The sequence below is a fragment of the Sebastes umbrosus genome, chromosome 22 (genome assembly GCF_015220745.1).
Source record: "Sebastes umbrosus isolate fSebUmb1 chromosome 22, fSebUmb1.pri, whole genome shotgun sequence".
Taxonomy (NCBI): domain Eukaryota; kingdom Metazoa; phylum Chordata; class Actinopteri; order Perciformes; family Sebastidae; genus Sebastes; species Sebastes umbrosus.
In genome coordinates, this window is record NC_051290.1 from 20,880,117 (window position 1) to 20,905,292 (window position 25,176).

Below are 25,176 nucleotides of genomic sequence, written 5' to 3' on the forward strand. Positions count from 1 at the left end.
TTAAGACCCAGGTTTGATGCGTTCAGTAACATCCACTTGGTTTATGTTATTTTTCATCTATATTCTAGAAATAAAACACAGAAATTTAACTTTCAGGAAGATCTTTCCATTCTGTAATCCACCGTTGTATATTGGCATCAGCCTGAGACACAACAGATGTAGGTCTCATTAATGCTGTAAACCGCTGTAGGTGCACATTAGTGGAGCTCTGTGGGGCTGCACATCTGAGCAGAAATTGAGTAAAAATCGCAAAGCCTCTACAACTGGGTTGGCAGGGAACACCAGGGAAACAGCTGCCAGTTATTGTACGCCTGTCTCGGCTTATTTCTATTTATAGACCGGCTGGTGAGATGAGTCTCAATTCTCATTTGAATGTCAGAGAGATTAGTTGAAATTCATATCCCGATCCCAACATGAAAAAAAGACCCTCCAAACTTTCTTGGGGGGGGGGGGGGGGGGTGAATTGTAATCCTGTTGGTAGCAGACCGCACAAAAAGAAATGAAAAGTTGGTGTGTGTTGACACGCGGGCACATCAGATGGTGGGTTTGAATCTGAGTCATGAAACCACATTATTGCCTCCACACATATACACTACTCACTACTGCTGGCAACACAGAAGATCATACTCAAATGTAAGATATATACATATACTTTACATTCACTTTACAAGTTTATACATTGTTCTTTCCCAGTCATGAATAACCTTCTTAAAGGGATAGTTCGGGTGTTTTAAAGTGGGGTTGTATGAAGTACTTATCCATAGTAGGTGTATTACTTACAGTAGATGACGGTCGGCATGCCCCCAGCTTCGAGAAACTGACACCGGAGCAAAGCAATACAGTGCTGTGGACGGGGACAGCGGAAAAACATATTTCAACCACCTCAAAGAGAGGCTCACCTAAAAAAATGAATATCCGTTAAAGTGTACGCTATATTTAGCATATTTTCACAGCTTTATCTTGCCATCAGACGGCCCTTTCCTTTTCCTTTCCGACCTGGAACTGAACTGAAAGTGAAACTTATCTATGCAGGCTCAGATGACAAAAACAGTATAGATACGTTTCACTTTCAGTTCGGAAAATATTCTAAATATAGCGTACACTCAAACGGATATACATTTTTTAAGGTGAGCCTTTCTGTTAGGTGGCTACAATACGTTTTTCTGTCGTTCCCGTCCACAGCACTGTATTGCTTTGCTCCGGTGCCGGTGCTCCTGTCTGTTTATCCAAGCTGGGGGAACGCCGGCCGCCATCTACTGTAAGTAATACACCTACTATGATAAGTGCCTCATAAAACCCCACTTCAAAACCCCACTTCACTATCCCTTTAAAGACCCAAATTACAGAACAACATACAATGTGTTTTCAGAAACAGTGTTGACTGATGCCAGACCTCTGAATCGCACCCAGATGATTCCTAAATGTTAAATGGTTTATGTTAGCAAGCCAGCTGAGGTGATTTTGGAGTTACTGGAGGGCGTATTCATCCTCTCTTTTTACAGCACACCTGCAGCCCCTGCAAGAAGCTAATATTTCCTCCTTGTTAGGGGGCAAACAAGCCAATTCTCCCCCAAATGTCAAATTAAAAGAGTGTTACTGGGATTAGTAACTGTAATGTAATTACTGAATTACAGATTGTAATCCCTTACACTAGGTGTTACTGAATAATGTGATCACATTACTGTAACATGTCAAATAAAGTCTAGGTAGTGTAGGGTCAGTAGCACATTACTTATAATGTGTCATACACTGGTCAAAGCCGGGAACATAGAAACAGAACATGTTAGCTGCTCCTAGCAACAGCTACCGCAGCTTCGGCGTGATGGATATTATTACCATAATAATGTCCTTTTATTTAAATGTCTGGAAGAGCTCAGTAATAAAATTGTAAAATCATATTTTAGTTGATTTTTGTGAGTGATATAAATTATATAAAAATGTGTTGATATCGTCTCATATCTTTTGCAGGCCAAAAATTGAATACCATATTGTGGCAGACGTTGTGATATCGGCAAATATTGTATCATTGCCCAAAGAATCAATATAATATTGTATCATGATGAAACTTGTGATTTACACCCCTATGAAACAAGACGGCACTCAGTGTCCCTGTTACTATGGATATTGCATCTTTATAAGGACTATGTCTGCGAGAGAAAGCAGTTCCAAACAAAACTGTCCATGTATTTTTTAATGAAAAAGCCAAGACTCTCTCAGTTCATCCAGAGATAAACTCAAAGTAGTGGTGTGAAGAGAATCTGTGATCTCTACAGGACTTCACCACCAACACAAATATCCCAAACAAACAACACTGATACTGTTTAAATGGCTCAGATGGTTCCAGCTGAGCTCCGTAAACCTCTTAAACAGACAGAAACATGTAGCAGTTCACAGCGTTCGAGCATCTGATCAGCGTTTGCCTCTAATAGCCTGAATCGGCAAATCTGGTGTAAATTGGCTGGATAATCCTCCAGAGTGGCTCCGATGCAATAACACAGAAATGCTTTTATAGATCCGGAGGAGGGGAAGGGTGGGAAAACAGAGAGGAGATGAATGATTCTAACAAGCTTCACGGAGATCACAATCACACACGCACTTACACACAAGTGAGCACACACTCCCGGTGGAAGTTATAATGACCTGAGGGACCTGCCGCACGCAAACTGGCATCATCTCGGCAGAGCAAACACATTTTCACCCACTCACACCTGGGTACCACAGCACACGGGTCAGAATGATGGATGATACGGCAGTGAAAACGCAACATCCAATAAGCGGAGGGGAGAGAGAGAGAGAGAGAGAGCACTAAGGTAAAGTCAGAATAATAAATAGGGCAGGATGGGCATGAGAGCAATCGTAACAGATAAATGAGGTGGGATATGAGAATGTGAGGACAGAAGGAAGGAGAGAAAACATGAGTGAAAAAGATAAAAACAAAGGAGAGTGAGAGAGATTCGGAACAGGCAAAGCCGACAAGTTAACATCATGTGATAGGACAAACACACTGATAAAGGATATAAAATCTGTGTTTACAGCCTCCAAATCCAACACACAACATAATATGGCTGCTGCAGGAATTTATTCAGACGTCGCCGCAAGCCATCAAGGAGCAAGAGTAGCAAAAGAGCTATTTCTATAAATCATACAGAAGGGGGAAAAAATAAAACGACTGACGAGAGGAATGAGGAAGGGAATTGAATTAAAGCCCTGGGACAACGCGTCCCCTCGAGGAGGAGACAAGCTCAGGCTGAAGGCTCAGCGATGGAGCCGGCGTTTTACAATCCAATTTTTATTTCCGGCCTGCTTACTGAGGGCTATTGAAATCAGATGGAGAAGAGAGGATCAGTCTTCTTCTTTTTATGGGTTTGTTTGTTTGTCATATCGGGAAAACATGCATCTCATTTCGCTACCGTTTTTGTGGGGCGAGTTGTTTTCTGCTTGAATGTTATGTAATGTCAGTAAGGAAGTATGCACCATGAAATGATTTAAAGGTCCCATATTGTAAAAAGTGACATTTTCATGGCTTTTATATTATAAAGCAGGTTTAAGTTCTATATAAATACTTTGAAACTATCGAAACGCTTAATCCACAGAGAAACACACACAGCCCATATTCAGAAACTGAGCTTTCTGTCCAATTGTGATGTCACAAATATACAATATTTAGACCATTTCAAAGTTTTAAACGTAAACATTCTAAATGGGTCCCAGTTTATTTCCTGTTGCAGTGTATGTGAATGACATCAGCTGACAGGACGTAAACATGGACCCAAGCTGTTGCCTAGCAACGCAATTCTGTTGCAATTCCATTGCAATTCCATTGAAATGTATTATAACGGAGCGTTTCAGATAGAGGGTAAACACTGGTATATTCAAGCAGACAGTATGAGGAAAATAAAGCTTTTTAAAACATTAAAGTATGTAAACATGTTCTAGTAGAAACCCAAAATACAAGTGAGAACCTGAAAATGAGCATGATATGGGACCTTTAAGCCACTCCCACTCACCTGGCACCGATGTTCCCAGCGCCACAAACACCACAGCCGTCACCGAGTCCTTCAGTCCTATCGTGCAGCCGAAGTGTGACGCCAGATCGCCGGTGACCGCCGTCAGGACGCCGATAAGCGATATGGAGACAATGAAGCAGGCCCAGCCGTTCCAGTACTCCGTGGGCGGGACGAAGGCGAACAGAACCTTCCAGAAGACGGTGAGGAAGTGCATGATGTAGTCGAAGCAGGACGGCAGGCGCTCCTCGCCGCTCTCCTCCTCGTCGTCGTCTCCTGCGGGTGATTCAAACGTCAAGGGAGGAGACAGATAGAAAGAATGAGCAGAGAGATAATTGAAAGAGAAAAGTGAATGGAAAAAAACGATACAGTAAAGTGGAAGGAGACAGAGTGGAATTACATATGGAATTTAAGAGGCCAAATTTTAGGGCGTAAATGTTAATGCAGTAGCATAAAAAGCTAAAGATTAAAGAAATAGTTCAACATTTGGGGAAATATGCCTATGAACTTTCTTGCAGAGAGTTAAGCTGCCAGTATACTTCTTTAGGACAGCTTGTCGGATGGTTGCATAGCTTCGGAAACCCCTACACCTTTCCAACGAGGAATTAAGGGGGGGGGGGGCTATGTCCAACCATTCCTGTAACTTTCCGAAACCAATAATCTGACATTCATACCTACTTCACACCATAATTAACCAGCTGTGCTGATGTGAGAAAATGACCTGCAACTTGTCTTGGACGACACATTGTATGAACTAGTTCATTACATTACCCGACCCTTTGATAAGAACATCGATACCAGTCTCATATCTGCTCCCTAATTATAGAGCTAGATCCAGGTGGTGATTAGTTTAACTTATCATAAAGACTAGAACTAGACAGCTACCCTGCTATCTGCCAACACATCTAAAGCTCACTAATTATGGGTCACGTCTAAGGTAACCCACATGTTGAGAAAACATGTGAAAACTCTTGCGAGACCCGTTACCCAACGACTTAGCCTATTCAAGGTCAATGTCTAACCTTAACCATTGGAGGTCAATGCCTAACCTCAACCATTGGAGATTAATGCCTAACCTTAACCATTGGAGGTCAATGCCTAACCTTAACCATTGGAGGTCAATGCCTAACCTCAACCGTTGGAGGTCAATGCCTAACCTTAACCATTCAAGGTCAATGCCTAACCTTAACCATTGGAGGTCAATGCCTAACCTTAACCATTCAAGGTCAATGCCTAACCTCAACCATTGGAGGTCAATGCCTAACCCTAACCATTCAAGGTCAATGCCTAACCTTAACCATTGGAGGTCAATGCCTAACCCTAACCATTCAAGGTCAATGCCTAAGTATAACCATTTGAGGTCAATGCCTAACCTTAACCATTGGAGATCAGTGCCCAACCTTAACCATTGGAGGTCAATACCTAATCATAACCATTGGAGGTCAATGCCTAAACTTAACCATTCAAGGTCAATGCCTGACCTCAACCATTCAAGATCTATACCTAAATTGAACCATTCGAGATCAATGCCTAACCTCAACCATCTCGCGAGAGTTACACAGCTTGTGGGTTACCTCTCCATGACTCCCTATCCATAAATCGTTGTTTTTACATTTCTTTATGTGTATGGATTAAACAAACAAGATACAACTTGTTAGTGAGCTTTAGAGGTGTTAATAGGAATATCTTTAAGTTTAACTTTGGATCAAGCCAGGCTAGCTGTTTCCACCTGGTTATGCTAAGATATGCTAAACGACTGCTCATATTTAGTATACAGACAAGAGAGTGGTGTTGATCTATTAATCTCTTGGCAAGAAAGCAAATGAGCACATTTCCCAAAATGTTGACCCACTGTGTTAAGCAGAAATAAAGAATACTTCCCCCTTTCAAGTGTTAACAGAGAAAAAAATAACCCATATTGGGTATAAATTCGAAATGAAAAATGACAAATAAATGCATGAAAAGTTTCAAAATAAAATGCTGATGCAAAAACCTTTAAGAAATTAACTTTTTCACCATCCATCATCTTTTCAAAATGAAGTCAAGAAAGATATCAACCAAAACTGCTGTTCATAAATCAAAACGATGCCTGATGTTGTGTGTGTGTGTGTGTGTGTGTGTGTGTGTGTGTGCGTGTGTTACCTGCGCTGACAGTAACGGCACTGACAAACTGCTCCCTCCAGCTGCTGCTTCCCACCACCAAGGCCAGGTTTGTCTTCTTGATCAACTTATCTACCGTACTCTACACACACACACACACACACACACACACACATACACACAAAATCAAACATGCAAGTGCATACAGACCAGGCAGAACAGGAAAAACACAACCCTCAAGTTGTTAATTCACTCGCAGCCGCGCAGAACGGGGAAACCTTTCAATTAGCATGATTATTATTACTCAGCCGACAGTGCTTTGTGAGGAGAAAAACCCTGCGTGTTTACTATCCAATAAGTGAGAGACGACGAGAAGTTTTACTGTATATTAGCAGTCTCAACAAGAGAATTCAAATTATTTCCAGTGTTGGGTGACAATTAAAGATCATTACAACATTTCAGTATTGTACAGTAGCAGATGGAAAAGCTAGCATTGCAAGCACACTAAAGCAAGCAAACTAAAGAGAGAGGAGGATAGATAACCTTTTCAGCCCGCCAAAGAAGCTTATTTACTTCTCTCTGCACACGCACACACACGCATACAAAATGACACAAATGGACAAATGAGCGAATGAAATGTGCAACAAAAACATGATTGGTTACATATTCAAGACAACAAGTAAATCACAGATTAGAGACAAAATCATGTGGCAATTAACAGAATGGAAATGAAGCAACACACATGGAAGTAATGAAAGCGTAACGCGACACAGACGCTTCCTGGTTTGAGCGGCACACGAGAAATGTCAAATTATCTGTAATGATCCATGACTGAATAACAAACTGAAACTGCATTCCTTCTAATATACAATATTTATTACATGGTTAAGCCACTATATTTTCTTATTTGCTGGATGAATGGTCTACCAGCAACTTTCCTTCTTCTAAGGCCTGTCTTGTGCTGAAACAAGACAACAGCTCGCTTTGAATAAATCATTTGTTGTCTTTTGCATGTCTGATATCAAAATGACGAGCAGCTCATCAGGGAGTCCATTACATGCTAACAAAATGAATCATTCATCCTCTAGACCGGGGCAGCTGACACTCACTTTCAACCATTTTTGATTAAATCGGCATTTTAAGTCAGTTTACTTGACGGATGCCAAAATGGTGGTTATTATTATTTCAATGAGCTGCTGATACATTTTGAAGAGCTGCTGATGTACAAAATGAAAGGGAGCGTTTACATGAACATATGCACACATCCCTGTTAATGGAAACGTAATGCCACACTTACCTTGAACTCGTAGGACTCTTCTATGACCACCTCCACCTGTGTGTGTTCGCCCAGACTGGGACAGCCCATCTTGGCCACCTCTTCGTCCTCTGCTCCCACCAACGGCTTGTTCTCATTGGAGTCACCTAGGAGACACAGACATGAAGGGGTCAGTGTTGCAGTAGGTTGGTGCTATGCAGAGGTTATGCAGTACCAACCTTAAAGGAACCCAGGTGCTCATTTATTATCAACTACCGTTGTTGTTGAGGATACTGAGGCCATGTATACAGTAACTTTTATTCAGAAATGAAGGCCTCAGTATGTCATTAAATATGATATGCTAAATATGATGTATTAGATTTAGGACCCCAGGAAAACTAGCTGGTGCCATTGGCTGTATTGCTTTGCACCGGAGCAAAGCAATACAGTGCTGTGGACGGGGACAGCAGAAAAATGTATTTTGGCCACCTAAAAGAAAGGCTCACCTATGAAAAACTGATATCCGTTTAAGTGTACGTTACATTTAGAATATTTTCCAACAGCAAACTGAACTGAAAGTGAAACTTATCCTCACCTTTTTGTTATCTGAGCCTGCTGGCTTTGGAGAGAGTATAGATAAAATTCACTTTCAGTTCAGTTTCCCGTCGAAAAGAAGAAGGAAAGGGCTTTTCTGACGGCAAGATAAAACGATGAAAATATTCTAAATATAACGTACACTTAAACGGATATTGATTTTTTTTAAGTGAGCCTTTTGTTTAAGTGGCTAAAATACGTTTTTCTGATGTCCCCGTCCACAGAACTGTATTGCTTTGCTCCGGTGTCAGTTTCTGTGAGCTGGGGGCAAGGCGACCGTCATCCTCTGTAAGTAATACACCGATACTTCATACCTCATGCAACCCCACTTCAAAACACTCAAACTAAGCAGACACTTCTCATCGAAGTATATGTTTCATGATCCTGGCTACAGACCTCGGTCAAACGTATTGAAGATGTGATGAAGACCTGGAACTCACAGCCTCCCCTCTTGTTTTCAAAAATTCATTGCAAACCACTCTCAGAGATGTACTGCTACCTTAAGAGATTGTGTTGAATAACTAGGTTACTTCAACTTCAGAATCCCTGGAAACCCTCCACTCATCAGGTTTGCCTCACTTGAAGTAATGTGTGTCTATAACGGTGACTATTCTGTTTGCTGGTGAACATTTCAAATTCTTTCAGTGAAGCACTTCTTACACCAAGTCACTATGTATGAAAAAATAAGGAAGGAAAGTTGAATCATGTGGGATCATTCATCTCTTTAATCCTCTAGAGAGACGGTACTGCCGGTGTAATTGACTGAGAACTTTCTGAAGTGTTCAGATGGAAGTTGCTGCAAAGTGAGGAACAGCAACAGAATTCAAAATAACAACTAACATGTCACCCCGAGACTTTCATCCTGGAAGAAATCCATCTACATTTTTTTCTGCAAAACAAACTTAAAGCTCTGTGTTAGCAATTAATGCAAGACTCCCTATAGTCGTAGGATTAATATGCAGTATTCATGCAGTAGTATTTATGCATTCAGCCTGGCATTTGAACTCAAATCATGTATCATGTAATTTTTTCAGATTTTTGCCAGGGCAACATAAATTGTTTTCACAGCTTTGCTGCATGGGGTATAATTTTAAGAATGTGTGCAAGCACTCGTGAAAATCTGTAATGTAAATGCTAATGTTCAAACACTGACGGGTCACTTGGGAAATCCAATCTATCAAGCATCCCATGTTATTACAAATATGAATACCAATGAGGAATTAAGATTTTCTCCCATGAAACAACCTTTCTATCTCTCCATTACCATATGTTCCACCATGCATCCCTCCATTCATCCATCCATATGTCTCCTCACACTCGGTGACAGTGTCATTAATCGAGTCAGCTGTTATCAATGTAGACCTTCTGTAATTGAAAAGCAGTGTACAGTATGTGTGTGGCTCAGTGTGTGTGTGTGTATATGTGTGTGTCCGCTTGCTGTGTGACAGTCTTATAAACCCAATTATATATCCTGTGTGATGAAACATGCCCCGGGCTGTTGGCGCTTCATGACTGACATGGAGCGTGTGGACCTCTACTCCACCAGAACTGTCACCTTATCTACAGAGGAGGCGTAGCGTGAGCGGCATGTGAGCAGAGCAGCAGCAGCAGCAACAGGGTTGTCTGTATCTACACACACGATGCGTTCAGGCACAGTATTGAGTGTAGGTGAATCTATGTGTGCATACTGTACGTGGTAGAGCAATAGTTTCCAACCTTATATGTCTACTGGTTGTGACCAGCAGACATATGTGATAAGTAAGATTATTTTGAGAGGCCTGGAGAGGTAAAAAAAAAAAAAATTAATTAATTAATTAATTAACTAGAAAAAGCAGATTAGTTTTTGTGGTCCTTGTCCGTTTAAAGAAAACCTATTGTGGTTTTGTGGTTTTTCCCTTTTCTTCAGTGTATAAATAGTTTTTTGTAACATAAAATGTAAAAGGTCTGCAAAGTTACAAAGCCCAAAGTCCATGCCAAAGGAAGTTACCCCACAGAAACACTGCTCTTGAACTGCCTGAAACACCTTGCTTGAAGTCCCGCCTTTTCTTCCGTAACGTGGTGATGTCACTAAGTAACACATTTGCATAATACCTGCTTAGCAGCTAGTTTGGCACGCCGTCAAACAAAGCTAGTTAGGCCAGCTGACCAATCAGAGCAGAGTGGGCTTTTCGGAGCAGGAGATCAAACAGAGCATTTCAGACAAAGGGTGAAAAGAGGTGCTGCTGCTCAGCCGGTATGAGAGAAATAAAGCATATTTTGAACATTAAAGCATGTAAACATATTCTATTAGAAACCCAAAATACAAGTAAGCACCTGAAAATAAGCATAATACGTCCTCTTTAATCTTTTCCGACCCCTCAGATTTATCATTCAACCCCTTGTAGGGGCCCCGAACCCCAGGTTGAGTAAATTAGTGAGGGAGTGAAAGAACTAAAGAAAGCGAAGAAAGAAAAGATGTGAAATGAGACAGCGAAAATGTCTCTGTGAAGCCAAATGACTCAACGAAAGTTACTTTCTTTTTGTCTTTTCTGTTCTCTTGTAAACCTTCAATCTTGTGGAAATTCAACAGAAATGTCAAAGCAGAACAAGCTGCAGAAATTACTTATTGACTTTCAGCGCAGGTTCTCTTTAGCCTTGAGTCACCTGCCAGAGATTAGCTGTCTGCCTTTTAAAAAAATTCAACTAAAGCTTCCTATGTTCTTAAAAAGTTGAAGGGCTTAGATGTTTTATATGGGTGGATTTCAGAGCTCTCTGGTAACTACGTGGATTCAGAGAGTAGGAAGTGACGGTGCAGAGGAAGGATCCAAATAGTTCATTAGGCAGGAATGAATTGCAAATTGAGTTCAATCTGCTCTTCTCTGGCTTCTTAGTTTCCTGAATTTGTTGCAATTATGACCCGGTGTTCTTTAAATCCTTTCAGCCACGTCCTTAGTTCAAAGTGAAATGTTTCCCAAGTTAATCAGAGTTTAAATTGGAGGTTTCAGACAATCAATGCAAGTCTCACCCTGTTTATAAGAGATAAGTGTGCAGGAGGCCCGAGACTTAAATAAAGACCCCATTCTGTCTGTCACTCTGTTCCCTCTGCTGGCTTCTTGATATTCTCTGTTAACAGCCACACACACACACACACACACACAAAGACACTCACCGTGTTTCTGCCCTATCTCCAACAGAACGGGCTCTCCCAGCTCGATGGTGAAGGTCTTGTTCTTCTCGTACTCCTCATCGTCAATGATCTTCACCTCGATGATCTTCCTGTTAAAAAGTGAAGAGAAGGATGAGATTCGGCGAGTGTATTCCAGATAATTAACCTTTCCTGTTTTACGCTCGTAATAAAAGAGTCGCAAATGTGTTTAGAGCAGTCCATTAAAACTGTGACAGTCTCCCCCCGTCTGGCTGTAATCAGACACCAGGTCATTCCTGCTGCCGCATGATCCTCATTACTATCAAAACCTATTATTAACCCTTATAACAAATAGGATACATCACAGAAAAAAATTTAAATGTTAGCAACCCTCTGTTTTCTCTTGCAGAAGATGATTAGGAGCCTCTGCAAAGATGAAGGTTGATGCCCGAGTTGACATTGCTCAGTGGGGCACTCTGAGGCTCCTTGCTTCCCCCCCAGGCCCTGATTAAGTTTTTCTCCAGTTGACAGTGATGCAATGTGCAGCAGAGCCACAGTTGAAACATTTTCAATTAGTAGCACCCAGGGGAAAGACCTTAAATGCAGCGCAAAGAGTTTTGAGGGGACTGCAACCAGACCTTAACAAGTTAATTGGAAAAAAAAGCTGTGGGGATATTAAAAAAAAATAGCAGTGTGCGAGCGTGAGCAGAGTCTTAGTAGACTCACATAGGTGAGATGGCATTGTTATCAGATCTGCCCGTGTATTTAGAGACAGAGAATCATTTAATGTGAACTTGGATTGGAAGGTTTTCATCAACACTGCTCTACTACTCATTGGACAATAATGTCAAAGATATTTGACATACTATAAATTAGTCAATATATCACTTGAAAAGATCATTCGCAAATATTGGAAAGAAAGATGGATGGCACATTCTGTCAGTCCGATGCTTTAAGGATACGCTAAAGTAGGCAGCATTTACAGATGCAGCTACCTAGAACTGCCCTCCCAGCCGGCTGTCAGCCAGTTCCCAGTCAACTTCCAGCCGCTGGGAATCTCCCCCCCTCCTCCTGTTTCCTGATAGGGTGTGTCTAGATTCTACTGTAAATATGCACATTCATTTAATTGCAGGCTGCCACCATGAGATGCTGTTTCCTTCATAAAAAAAACAAAAACCAACTGAAGTACACTAAAGAATCATGTTTCTTTGTTTAGGCCATAATTTGTACTGTATGTTTCTCAGACGTTTCAGTGGGGGAATGTAACTAAGTAGTAAAAGTAGTAATATATAAACGTAATAAAGGAGGCTGACAGTTTAGAAAGTGTAATTGGTGCCAATCCTTTCTCACTCCCAACTTGTATAAGTGCCCCACGGCATCAGAAACCAACGCACGGAGGCACCCTTTAGTAACAGTACTGTATATGACGAACCAGGTTTTCAACTAACTCCAATGTAAACCCAGCCACAGCGTTATTCGACGGTTGGAGCAAGTGACGTAGTATTAGTAGCGTGAGAGTCCGCTAAGGGCGGGCAGGAGGTTTGGAGGATGGGTCAAACAAACACAACACTTTCAACCTTGGAGACCGCTGTTTGTATCCCGTGTGAAACTAAAAGTAACGTGGACTTATTTTATCACGTCGGCCTTTGGTCACGAGACTCATCGGTATCGTCAGTCACCTGAGTCGTCAGTCACTTGAGTCGTCAGTCGCTTGAGTCGTTAGTCCCGTAAGTTGTTAGTATCGTCAGCCCTGTGAGTCACGTGCTAGTCAGTAAAGTTAATGTCAACAATGACCGTTTCCTAACCCTAACTAAGTGGTTGTGTTGCCTAAACCCAACAACCTGTGAAAACGAATGTTTATTTTGAAAGGACACTATGCATGTAACAAGCGTTTATTTACACGCCATCCCAGGTCTGTCCAAAAGTAACGCAAGAGGGGTACCCCGTACGGTGGTTTCCAATGCCCAGGGGCACTGACCAAGCAGCGGTATTTGACGAGTTGGGAGTGGGAATTTGATGTTGGTGCTGTACTCAACTTTGAATTGGTACTGGCTGATTATGTATGAATAAAGACAACCTCCAAAAACCAAATCTCTTTTAATCGTACAACATCCCTAATTTTAAAATGTCTAAGGTACCCAAATGTTCCAAATGTATTTGTTTTGGTCCTTTTATGTAAATCGCATCCGTTTGCCCTCCTTCCGGTCTGTTTCACCCCGAGTACGTAATCATCATCTCGCCAATCCAGCTGTATCTGACAGGCAAAGAGGAAGAGAGAGTGTTCATTTCCACCTGGTTGTGTCTTCATCATATGCTTCACTGTCAGCCATGTTGGCTCTGACACCACAAATAGGCTTCGGCTCAACAAAGAAAAACATGAGGGAGGAGGGGGATGTGAGAGAGTGGTGGTGGTGGTGGTGGTGGTGGTGGTGGAGGTGTTGAGAGAAGTGGAAGCGCATTGTTTTCATTGGTGAGCTGTCACAGCAACAGCGGATGAAACTGGCTGGATTTTTGCTATTTCCAGCATCACATCAGGTTGAGAATCCAACTCTCAACAATGTCGGAGAAGATATAAAAGTATTGTTTAGACAGATGTGAAACAAGAGAGGAAAAACATGGAAATCCATTTAGTGGAGGAGGACGAAATTAAATATCCGTTATATTTAAAATTTTACAGCCGATTTATTTTTTTTAATCATCTGCCTGTAGTAACATCATAACTGAAATGGAATGATTGACAGGTGTAGCGACAGTAACTAAAGGGGGCAGGGCTTAGCGTGCTGTCAATTGACAGTGAGTTGGAAGAGGAACGACAGAAGTAAGAGGATAGAGTGAGATAAAAGGAAATAAGAGAAATGGGGGAGAGAGGACAGAAAAAGAGAGAGTTTGGAAAAATGAAAAAAGACGTAGAGAGATTAGGGGGCAAGAGAGGGAAGGAGTGGAGTGAAGAAGAAGGAGACAGAGAGGCTGAAAGAGGTTGAAAGAGGAGTATGAGTAATGCTCGCCGCTGAGATGTGAAGGGTTACGACTCAATACACACCGAGTTCACTCAGGTGTATACAAACACAGACAAATCCTACAACGGTAAGGAACATGCACACATCGGATGTGTGCACACATGTTTTCTCATGCTGCACATCATACACAGATTGTGGTTTGTATGAACAGACAGCCAGCCACCCCCACATGCGCCCACGCTTCACTAGTAACACACAAACCTTCACATACACACAGACAATTCAGCTCACATGTACACAAACACGATACGCATGAAAACATGTTCCGGGTAAACACTTTGGGGCTTCATAAACATACTGCAGGTATTCATTAATTTAGCCAATTGACACATGCAGACGACACACACACGCACACACATACGCTCGCTGCAGTGCTTTCATTATTCATAGTTGGTGGCGGCTGTAGCAGCGCTCCCATCTGTGCCCTCCTCTCTCCATCTCTATCTCAGCCCTCGTCCCCTTCTCTTTCAGCCCCCCTCTTCACCTCATCTTCCTCTCTAGCTGACTTTTATTTCTGACTATCATCACATCAACCCAATTTTTTCCTTCCTCGTTTTCTTCCATTTTCATGCATTTATTTTATAAACAGCTTATTCTGCTCATGGTCGCAGGAGGCTAGAGTCTATCCCAACATCTGTGAAAATCAGAGAGTTGAGGGCAACAATACTGTTCCCAGGGACTATCAATGCTGGTCCAGGGCCTAGTGTGAGTCTTTTTGAGGACATTAAAGGTTTATGAAGCTCTGATTTTAGATGCCAAGCATTTCAGTTTAGCGAAGTTTATTTGACGAGTATATTAGGACATTATGTACGTTAAGTACACGTACAGTAATTAGACACAACTACAACTAGAGACCATCCTACGATGGGACCAACCGCGACGACAAATCGTGCCAGGGGCGTTAAGTGGGGGGCCAATGGCTTTCCTACCTCCCTACTTCCGGCACCCTTACTCGGATCACACCCACCTTTGCATTCAACCTTCATTTTGATCTCAACTACACACTTATTAGGTTTTGTAATTGCATCTGGGACGGTTGAGACACCATCGTGGTGACCAAATCTGTCCACAGACAGATAAATAAACACCTGGCAAAGTACTCAAAACCGCCTCTGTGGTAGTTCCCGCTACAGCAGGTGTCTCCAGGACCACATTTTGCCATGATGACTCACACACAGACTCACAAGGTGTAAACAATACCAGCCACACGTTGTCGGGGCTGGTAAAAATGTCGAGGACGGCTCAATATAGTCCGAGACTTATTTCCACTGTGGTCCTTGATGTAAAGTTAACAAAGACGCAGGAGTCCAGAGGACTGGGTGAAACTATGGACAAACCAACACAGTAAATACCTAATAATAAAACATCAACAGTTAAATAACTCCAAGTCAATCTTTCTAAAAAATAAATTGTGAAAAATGACATACAAATTATAACTAGGATGGTAAGCTAACACTTTCACAACTTCCCTGTAAGCCATGACTTGACCTACTTTTTTTGTGAGAGCAGTGTGGCTCTAGGGATGGCAAATGGAAGTCTGTCAGCAGACTAAAACATCTCAACAACTCTTGGATGGATTGCCATGAAATTTGGTTCAGATATTCATGGTTCCTAGGGGATGACTCCTAGGCTATGTCGCTCACACTGCAAGGCTTAGTGCTAAATTCGGATTTATTGCTTAGATCCAAATTTTGTTTTTTTGGGCTATTCACGTTATTTTTTAAAATGTGACTTATATCAGTTCATCCAGTGTGAACTCGTCACGTTCCTGGAATGACCCAAATGCGCAAAAGAGCAATACAACGCTGTTGTATGTATGCGCGGAATTCTGACAAATGGCGATCAGGGTGATGTAAAAGTCGCATGAATTCCGACACAAATGTTCAGACTGAGTTCACATTGCAAAAAAAATCTGAATTGAAAAGATCAGATTCCATGTGATTTGTGCTGTTCACACTGTTATGAAAAAAAACTGATCCGAGTCACATATGCACACAAAAAAAAATCTGAATTGGGCCACTTTTGCTTGTCTGAACGTACACTAGCCTAAATGACTTGGGCGTACCTCTGACTTTTCCTACAGCGCCATCATGAGGCTTTGAGTGAAATGTTTCAACAACAGTTGGATAAATTGCCATAAAAACGTTGTTGACGCATTTAGATTTAGAGAAAATACAATTTTCATCAAAAAGACAGAAGGGTAAGATCTACAAAATATGGTTGGCTTTTTAGAAATGACTTCAGCCAGACCAAATACATTAACAACTATGAATACCACCATCTTCATTATGAGTGTCCCACTTACTCTTTAGTCACACTTTATAGAAATTATTATATTTCTTTCTTTTATTTATAATTTTTTTTTTCACATTTTTTATTTTATTCAGTATCATTCTGTGTCATTCATTATAATTATATATATATAAAAATATAACTTTTTTCTGTTGATAAGGAAATACACTCTTCTGTGAGCTGTAAATTTGTATTATATGACAGATTGTTTATTATAAATGTACAATTATAATTTGTATACTTTGTATGAACTCTCATGTGGAGAGTTGTGCTTTTACAAATTTAACTGTTAAAAGCACAATAAACAGTGTTTAAAATTGTTACAGACATCAGGATGAACTGTATTAGCTTTGGTGATTCCCTAATTTCCCATCTAGGATCTTCAGGTAAAAATTTTAATTTTTCCAATAGTTTATTACTTGCAGAACTAATAACATTCCCATTGCTGTTCGTCAACATGATTGTGCACAACCCCGACTAACTTGTTCTGAGATCTGTAGTTTGTTTTTGAGTGATTTTCCCACTAGGTGAAGTCTCTCCTGTTGAGTAGTGTCCAATTTCATTGGTAATGCAGCGTTAACTTTCCTTAATAACTACATCGCTACCCATAATTCAAAGAAGTTCGCAGGACGCCATGAAAATGTACAAAACTGATTCCAGATCTAGACATGCACACCTGCCACTCCTAAATGCAATACATTACTTATCTTCACTGCCTCTCTCTCTGTCTCGCCTTCTCTCTATATATTTCTACCTTGTTACTTTTTGACACCTGCTCCCCAGAAAGTTCCTCTGTCAGACTGTACCCTCAACGCCCCGGCCTGTCAACAGACTGACACAAAACACAGACACACACACACACACACATACACCAACTTCCCTGAACACAGAGCTTGCACTGCCAGAAATAGAGACTGAAAAAAGCAGCGAGGAAAAAAAAAAGGTCAACAAAAGGTATCGTTGATTGAAAAAGCCCCAAACACAATCAAGCAGGCTGCAAATCAATTTAATGGATAAGTTTTATAATGCCGCAGAGTGTATGTGTGTGTTTGCATGTGGCCCTAAAGTTGCTATGGAAGTGAATGATTGAGCGACAGTTTGATTTGATTACTTGAGACCTCATCGCATTACTTAATGGAAACGGACTCTCTTTATATCTCTGTCTCCATCGCTTTCCATTTTCTTCTGGCTCCAGTTCTACTTTTGATTTACAACCACTGGAGATTGTGTGTTTGTGTGTGTGTTTTCGGGCATTGAAAGTCTACCATATTTTAGGTGCTGTGAGCATATGTGTGTGTGAGACAAAGCATCTTAGAGAACCGAAACAGCAAACAACTCATTTTCTTGAGTGAGGTTGATTTACACACTCCAGTTTTACTGTTTCTGCTTCTGGCGGAACATCTAAATCTCTCCATCTCTCTCACACACACACACACACAGAGTTGTGAGAGCATTGCCTCAACACAGTAAAAATGTTATAGTTGAAACTTGAACAACAAGCCACAAGGCAGTTGTTTTCCTTATGCAAAGCCGGCCGTCCCTTCTGCTCAACTCTTAAAAAGACAGGGAGAAAGATGGAGAGGATGAGGAGGAAGACTTATCTTCTTTAGCTGACTATCAGGATTTTAATAGTCAACAACAACAAAAAAAACAGGATTAAAGTAATTTGATTACAGTTCAAAACCTTGTGAGATTATAATCACATTACAGTATATTACACTTACCCTATAACATTTAATTTGCCTTTGAATGATGGATGATGCTGACTGTATATATGGTGTTCATGCACCGCCAACTGCAGGCTCCAAACGCAAATACTTTCAATTGTTTGGTTAAACCTGCATTAACTGATTTTTTGTTTGAGTACAAACACAACACTGACATATTGAGTTTTTCAATTACAAGAGACAGGCAGGAAAACGTTGGTACATTTAGCTTCTCGAAAGATATCACATAGTTCTTTCTTGCTTTAGTCTCTATTGGGATAAGTTTAGCAACATTACTACAGTTTGGTTCAGTTTTTAACTCTGTTTTGTAATAACTGCAAATTTTATATTATGTTTCCTCAACATTTCTTCATATTTATCTTTTTTATGATAAAACAGATGTCAAATCATTTTTTTACTGGTCTCCATGCAATTTTGACCATATGTAGTTACTGTGTTTTGGCTTTGAAGGGCAGTATAACATTTCACTTGCTTTTGAGTAAGGATGCACAATGATATCAGCACGTCATCGATATCGGCAGATAACGGCTTAATGACATTTTAGATCTGTTTCCAGAGAGATATTATTGAGTTTATATCGTGACTTTGCTGTTGTAAACATTATTGTTGCTGCTCAAGATACATACATAAAAAATAAATATGGCATGTTTTACATGCAAACTAGTTTTCCTATTTTGCCCATGTGTACAATTTGAAAAGCTCAGCATTTTATGTCTGCATCTGCCAGTGGGCCATCACAATAACAGTGGGCATAATAATATGTTTATTCCACTACAGGAGAGACTTGATGTTCTCTGCAATGAAATGGAAAATATCTGCAAAAATACAAAACTGTGCATCCTTACTTTTAAGCAATGGGTGATACCGGTGGCATATGCTGTATTAATGCTGTTGGTATATGGTGTATTATTCAAATCAAGTCAAGTCAATTTTATTTGTATAACCCAAAATCACAAATCACAAATTTGCCTCACGGGGCTTTACAATCTGTACAGGATCGACACCCTCTGTCCTTTGAAAGTACCACCCTCCTCTCCACGCCAAACAGATAGAGCCAGAGCAACAAGACCTCTTCTCCACTCCAAACAGATAGAGCCAGAGCAACACACCCTCCTCTCCATGCCACATAGATAGAGCCAGAGCAACACGACCTCCTCTCCACGCCAAACAGATAGAGCCAGAGCAACACGACCTGCTCTCCAAGCCAAACAGATAGAGCCAGAGCAACACGACCTTCCCTCCACGCCAGATAGATAGAGCCTGAGCAACACGACCTCCTCTCCACGCCAATTAATGCACTTCAAACAGCAGGCTAACACCTCAAAAACCTTGTTTGAACTTTGACTTTTCTGATTAACTGTAATGCTGATAATCTAATAACTGAGGCTACTTTCACACAGCTCTACACTGTCTACTGTCACACTATCAGGAATGACTTCAAAAGCAAATAAGTCGGCGTGAAAATTGCTAACATTGGATTTCTGAGCGACAGCACCTTTTTAGTTTTTACAGATAGTAGAAAGTGCAGAGAAGCAGAAACGTACAGCAGAGCTGGGTACGATCAAATGATATTAGTCGGTCTGGATCTGTCTTTGTAGCGCACACACACACTTCTACAGGAGTGGGCAGGCTGAAAGAAAAACCTTCGTTCGGCTCTTCTCATCTGAGTGGTACCAACACACAGAAAACAATTTGAGGGAGGCCAACAGAGAGAGCCAGAGAGATGGAAAAAGAGCTCTTAAGGGGAGAGATATTACCCCTCTTAATGATATCACGGAACGCATAATGACAAACAACGCAAAACACACACTCTCCCGCATACACACTCGTGCTAAGTGGTCTCCAGCTGTGGTGAGTAATAAAGTTGCGTCTCTGGTGTGTGTGTGTGGGATGACAGAGACGGATAGGTGCATGAGATGATTTTTAGGCTTGAGGAGAGGGACAGAGGACGATATGAAGCGGGAGTAGGCTGTGATAGAGAGAAGGTAAGAGAAGTAGGACAAGAAGATAGGATGTGGAGGATGGGGAAAGGGGCGAATCTGAAGTCGAAAAAGAAAAGATAGAGGTTTCCCCTGCCGCTCACATGGGAAATTCAATAAAGTCAGGGCACAAGTGACCCTCTGACACTTGACAAAACACGTTGATGACACTGTCATCCCAAAAGGGTATCATGAGAAGAGGTTTTATTTGCAGGGCCTTGTGAGCTCCCTCGCTATATTCAGGGTGTTTTAGGGACTAATCTTACATAGCTGCCTGCACAGCTGGTGTTTGTTTACATGGCGTAGCTGCTACAGATGCTACTATTGGGTACACTTAAGTTGGAAACTTAAATTAATGTGCACAAACAATCAAAATTAGGAGGTAAGATTACAAAATGACTGAGTATGCCAAGGGACATGGTGCAACGTTAGAGGCGGATGGATTTTTCAGCCCAGTCACACAGTAGCTCGTGAAATAGTCACAAAATTTAATGTATTGTTTCATGTACATATAGACACGAATTTCAAATTTCTTTCCAGATGGTCAGCACAAGATCAATTTGTATGTAATCCACGTAATTGCGAACCAGGAGGTATAAAGAGCGGCGAACGTCACATCGGGAGAAGGTCGGGGTGAATGGTTAGGTTAAAAAAAAAAAACACCGGACTTTCGCCAAGGAGAAGTCAAAGTTGATTTATTTGTCACGTAACTTCTTTACTGAAGTTATAGCACTTCCGGTGTTATTTTAACCCAAACCACGGTCTTTTCCTAAACCTAACTAAGTAGTTTTGTTGCCTGAGCCTAACCAAGTCGATCTTTTCCTGAAACCTAACTAAGTAGTTTTGTTGCCTAAGCTTAACCAAGTCGATCTTTTCCTAAACCTAACTAAGTAGATTTATTTAGAATAGACTGGAGCAAAAATTAACACATGCGTCACGCAAAAGCACGAAAAATATGTTGTTGAAAGTCGTGACGAGCTTCATGAAAAAAAGGGAAATTCGTATCTATAATTAAATAGATAACATTTTTTGACTATTTCACGTGCTGCCGTGAGTCTATGTTGGATATTTTGAGAAATAACTGAAACTTGATGTGTCACTTCAAATCTAGAATCTACAAGAAGACACGTTCAGTTCAGGTTGCAATGTAGACAGAGTTTTATGAGGCATTTAATGTTCGTCCCTCGAAATACAAAATTAAATTGCCCAATTTTTAAATGGAGTTTTGTGACTTTTACCTGCATGATAAAGGAAAATATCGGGGCTTTTTCTATTAAGTGTAAATGTTTATTTATTATGAATAATAAAAAAAAGTCACTGCAACACAATATTGATGTTCTGATTTTAGATTTCTGTTTTGTGATCTTGCTGGCAAAGCGCCTGCAAACCAGAATGCATATACAATTTCGAACATGACCTGATAATGGATGACACATGAAGCCCTAAACTGAACTATAATCCAATCACTGCATAACTGTAAGGTGGGACAGCCAGAACACCTTGATGGGGAAACATAAATCCAGCCTTAAACCACCCCTGTAGTGGATATCATCACTCAAACCCATGAATGAGACATAAGAGAGCGTCAGCCCAACATGTTAGTACTGCATAAACAGCCCCTGCTGTCATCCAGGAAGGAGAAGAAGAAGGGTTAGAAGAACGAGAGAGGATGGAAGGGAGGAATTCTGTTAGAATCTGAAACACATACGGGCGGTATGGAGGATGTATGGTTGGCATGGAAACCATGAAGATGTGAAGTGGAATATCACCCCCCCACACACACATACAGTATATACACAAGTCACTTATACACCTCGTATATATTGTACATGTCTGTCCTCAGATACATCAGTCTCGGCTAGCACACACATATGCGCACGCTCATGCCTTCCTATCTGCATTACATTGTGTAGGATTAAGCTACTGTATGTCACATATCACATCATGCATACATTACCACATTTACACACACTCACACAAATCTGTATGATGTACAGTAATCCAGAGCAGCTACTGTTATCCGCTGGGAGCAGAAGAGGGGAAAAAAAGGGATGGAGGAGAGGATGGAAGAGGATGAGGAAGAAATGAGTCAAGTGTAAGACAAGGAAGAGAGAATGAAGAAAAAGATTGACAGAAGAAGAGACAAGTTAGAGGCTGACATACAAAAAAGAAGAAGGAAGAAGAGGAGAGAAATATGGCACGCACCAAAGCAGAATTAACGGGAAAAGAGAAGTAGGAAGTAGGGGAGAGAGTAAGAAGAAGGAGAAGGAAGAAAAAGAGGGAGGTGTGGAAAGGTAACACAGGGAAGGAATAATGATGAAGGAGGAAAGAAAGACAGATGGGGAGTTTGGTGAGACAGCGGAGGCTAACGAGGTTTGATCTTGTCGCCCACGTGAAGGTTGCAGAGAAAGCATATAAGCACTACTACTACTCCTGCCGCTAGAGAAGGAGGACATGATGGACGGAGGGGGATACTCAGTTTTAATGCAAGGCAGAAATGATGAGAGAGAAGTTTATGAACTGAACGCGCTGGCCAGAGGTGCGCTCCGGTAGCCAACACTCTTCGGACCTGTCTTTGAAAATCGGACCCCAAATCATCACACAATACTTATGAAGAAGAATACAAAACAAAGCTATTGCCCATGAGCCATGATTCATTAAAAAAACACTCGCACACGTCCAGATCTGTTATACTGACTAGGGCTGCAAGTAACAATTATTTTCATTGTCGATTAATCTGTTGATTATTTTCTCGATTAATAGCTTAGTTGTTGGGTCTATAAAATGTCAGAAAATGGTGAAAAATGTCAATCATTGTTTCCCAGAGCCCAAGATAACGTCCTTAAATGTCTTGTTTTGTCCACAACTCAAAGATATTCAGTTTACTGTCACAGAGGAGTAAAGACACCAGAAAATATTCACATTTAAGAAGCTGGAAACAGAGAATTTTTGACTTTTTTTCTTTTAAAATTACTCAAACCGAATAATTGATAAAAATAGTTGGTGATTAATTTAATAGTTGACAACTAATCGATTAATTGCTGCAGCTCTAATACTGACAGAAACTAAAGGTAGATGCACAGACCAGGGTACAGTTGCAATTTGAATTAGATATCAGGTATTTCTGATATTCTTAATTGCCATATTAGAAATGCTCTACCCAGAAAAAAAAATTCTGCAAACCATTGGATATGTTGAATATCGACGTATCGGAACCAAAAATGCGTTTTATATCAGCTTTGTATCACTCTTGCAGAAAAACACACAATGCCACGTGGTTAACGTTGCGAAATGATTAGTTAGTTTTAGGCAACAAAACTACTTGGTTAAGGTTAGAAAAAACAGATCATGGTTTGGGTTAAAATAATAACGTAACAGCTAGCAGTATAACGTAACAGCGTAACGTGACAGCGTAACGTAACAGCTAGCAGTATAACGTGACAGCGTAACGTGACAGCGTAACGTGACAGCATAACGTAACAGCGTGAATAAAGAACAACCACCCTTAGCACACTTTCTAACGTAACGTAACTTAACAAATGTAACAACATTATGTAACAAGCATAAACTCAACGTTTACTTTTGGTTTCAGACGGGACACAAACAGCGGTCTCCTGGGTGAAAGTCTTGTGTTTGTTTGCATGTTGCCCGAGGAGAAAGTCCCCAGACTCCCTTCAAAAATTGTGCATTTTTTTTAGGGGTTTAAAGAAATGCTGTGTACAACTAATAATGCTGCGGGCCTTTGAATGAATTTGGCCCAAAATGTCATCCATAAATGAAATTCTTTCTTTATGTTCTAAAAAACATTTATGTAAATTATACTGTAGAACGAGGACTAACACGAACACACCAGTGGTGAAAACACCTCGCTCACAGATGTCACCTGGTGGTTGCTGGCCAACTCCTGGGTGTTAGAATTCAAATGCAAATGAACTTAAGCGCCTCCTGCTGTTACTGTTCCTGGGGCAGAGTTTTGCCACATAAAAATGAAAGACAACTGTTACCTGTAGATATTTGTGTTATTTCTGGTGCCATATTTTGAGAAAAATGTGTTTATTTTTTCAGCTGGAGAGCAGGAAAGTGCTGCTAAGCTCTGCTGCTCTATGTGTCCTAAATGATACGCTCCTTCCCTCTCAGCCGTGTGTGTGATGTGTTCAAGGATCTCAAGAGGACGAGGCCGCACTTAACGGTTTTCAAGAGGGAGCAAAAGAGAAAGAAGAAGCAGAGGGAGGAAAGAAAGAAGCAGGGCATTAAAATTTAAAGGAAATGTTCAAAATTGGTTTTCATTCAACAGCTTCTACATTTGTGCGTAAATCAACTTTATATATAACCTAAACACATTCACAGCAATGCACACATGATTAACACCTTTTCCTCTTTTGCATACTAAATACACAGAGTGTGGTTCCCACTGACAGTATGTATGGGGGGTTGGGATTGAAGGCGTAGCTGAAGATTTGAGGCTCATGACTTCAATAATATGAGACAGATCTGGCATCAACCCAGTCTCCCTCAGCTATTTTTTTACATGACCTTTGCCCTCCGTGTGTAATTTGTGTCCATTTAAAAGGAGTATAACATGATCTGGGCCTAACTATGAAAGGGTTTTGGGTACAGAGGAATCACAGCGCACAGTTTGCCTCCAAAGGGAATCGCCCAACGTCACGAGAGCGCACGAATCTGTGAGTCAGCCGACAGTTTTTTGATGCGGCTCGTTCATCATGGGTCAGAGGTTTGAACCAAACACTTTGACATTATGTAATAGTTTATGTAACAGCTTGTGTCGCCAGCCATTTTGCATCTTTCCAAGGAAGCGCCGGGTAAAGTTCAGTCCTGGAAAATGTTATGATGCGATAAAGAAACAGGGAGTCTTCACCTGAAAGGTGACAACTGGCTTGTTAGAATAATTATTATTCATCTACATGAAGCGATTAATTTTGTCCTTGAGGTATGAGAAACAGGCAGCTGTTACTTTGTGAAGAGTGAGCTAAAAATGCTTTGCAGATTTTCACAGTATCACCTTTTCTGTGCTTGTAAAAGCCAATGTTAATTGGCTTTGCAGCTGCAGTTCATTTTATTTTTCT

General features: G+C 40.9%; 1 protein-coding gene across 3 annotated transcripts in view; it reads right to left on the bottom strand.

Annotated features, from left to right (window-relative positions):
• slc8a4b (solute carrier family 8 member 4b) overlaps positions 1 to 25,176 on the bottom strand; it is a 123,534-nt gene that overhangs the window by 6,303 nt on the left and 92,055 nt on the right. For 2 of the 3 annotated variants that reach the window (XM_037757910.1, XM_037757911.1), the window contains exons 12-16: positions 11,102 to 11,208; positions 7,402 to 7,526; positions 6,648 to 6,683; positions 6,147 to 6,246; positions 4,008 to 4,280 (exon numbers count right to left, since the gene is read on the bottom strand). In XM_037757910.1, coding sequence (XP_037613838.1) covers positions 4,008 to 4,280; positions 6,147 to 6,246; positions 6,648 to 6,683; positions 7,402 to 7,526; positions 11,102 to 11,208 — 641 coding nt within the window. The remainder of the gene's footprint in view (positions 1 to 4,007; positions 4,281 to 6,146; positions 6,247 to 6,647; positions 6,684 to 7,401; positions 7,527 to 11,101; positions 11,209 to 25,176) is intronic. The other variant, XM_037757912.1, reaches the window with a different exon arrangement.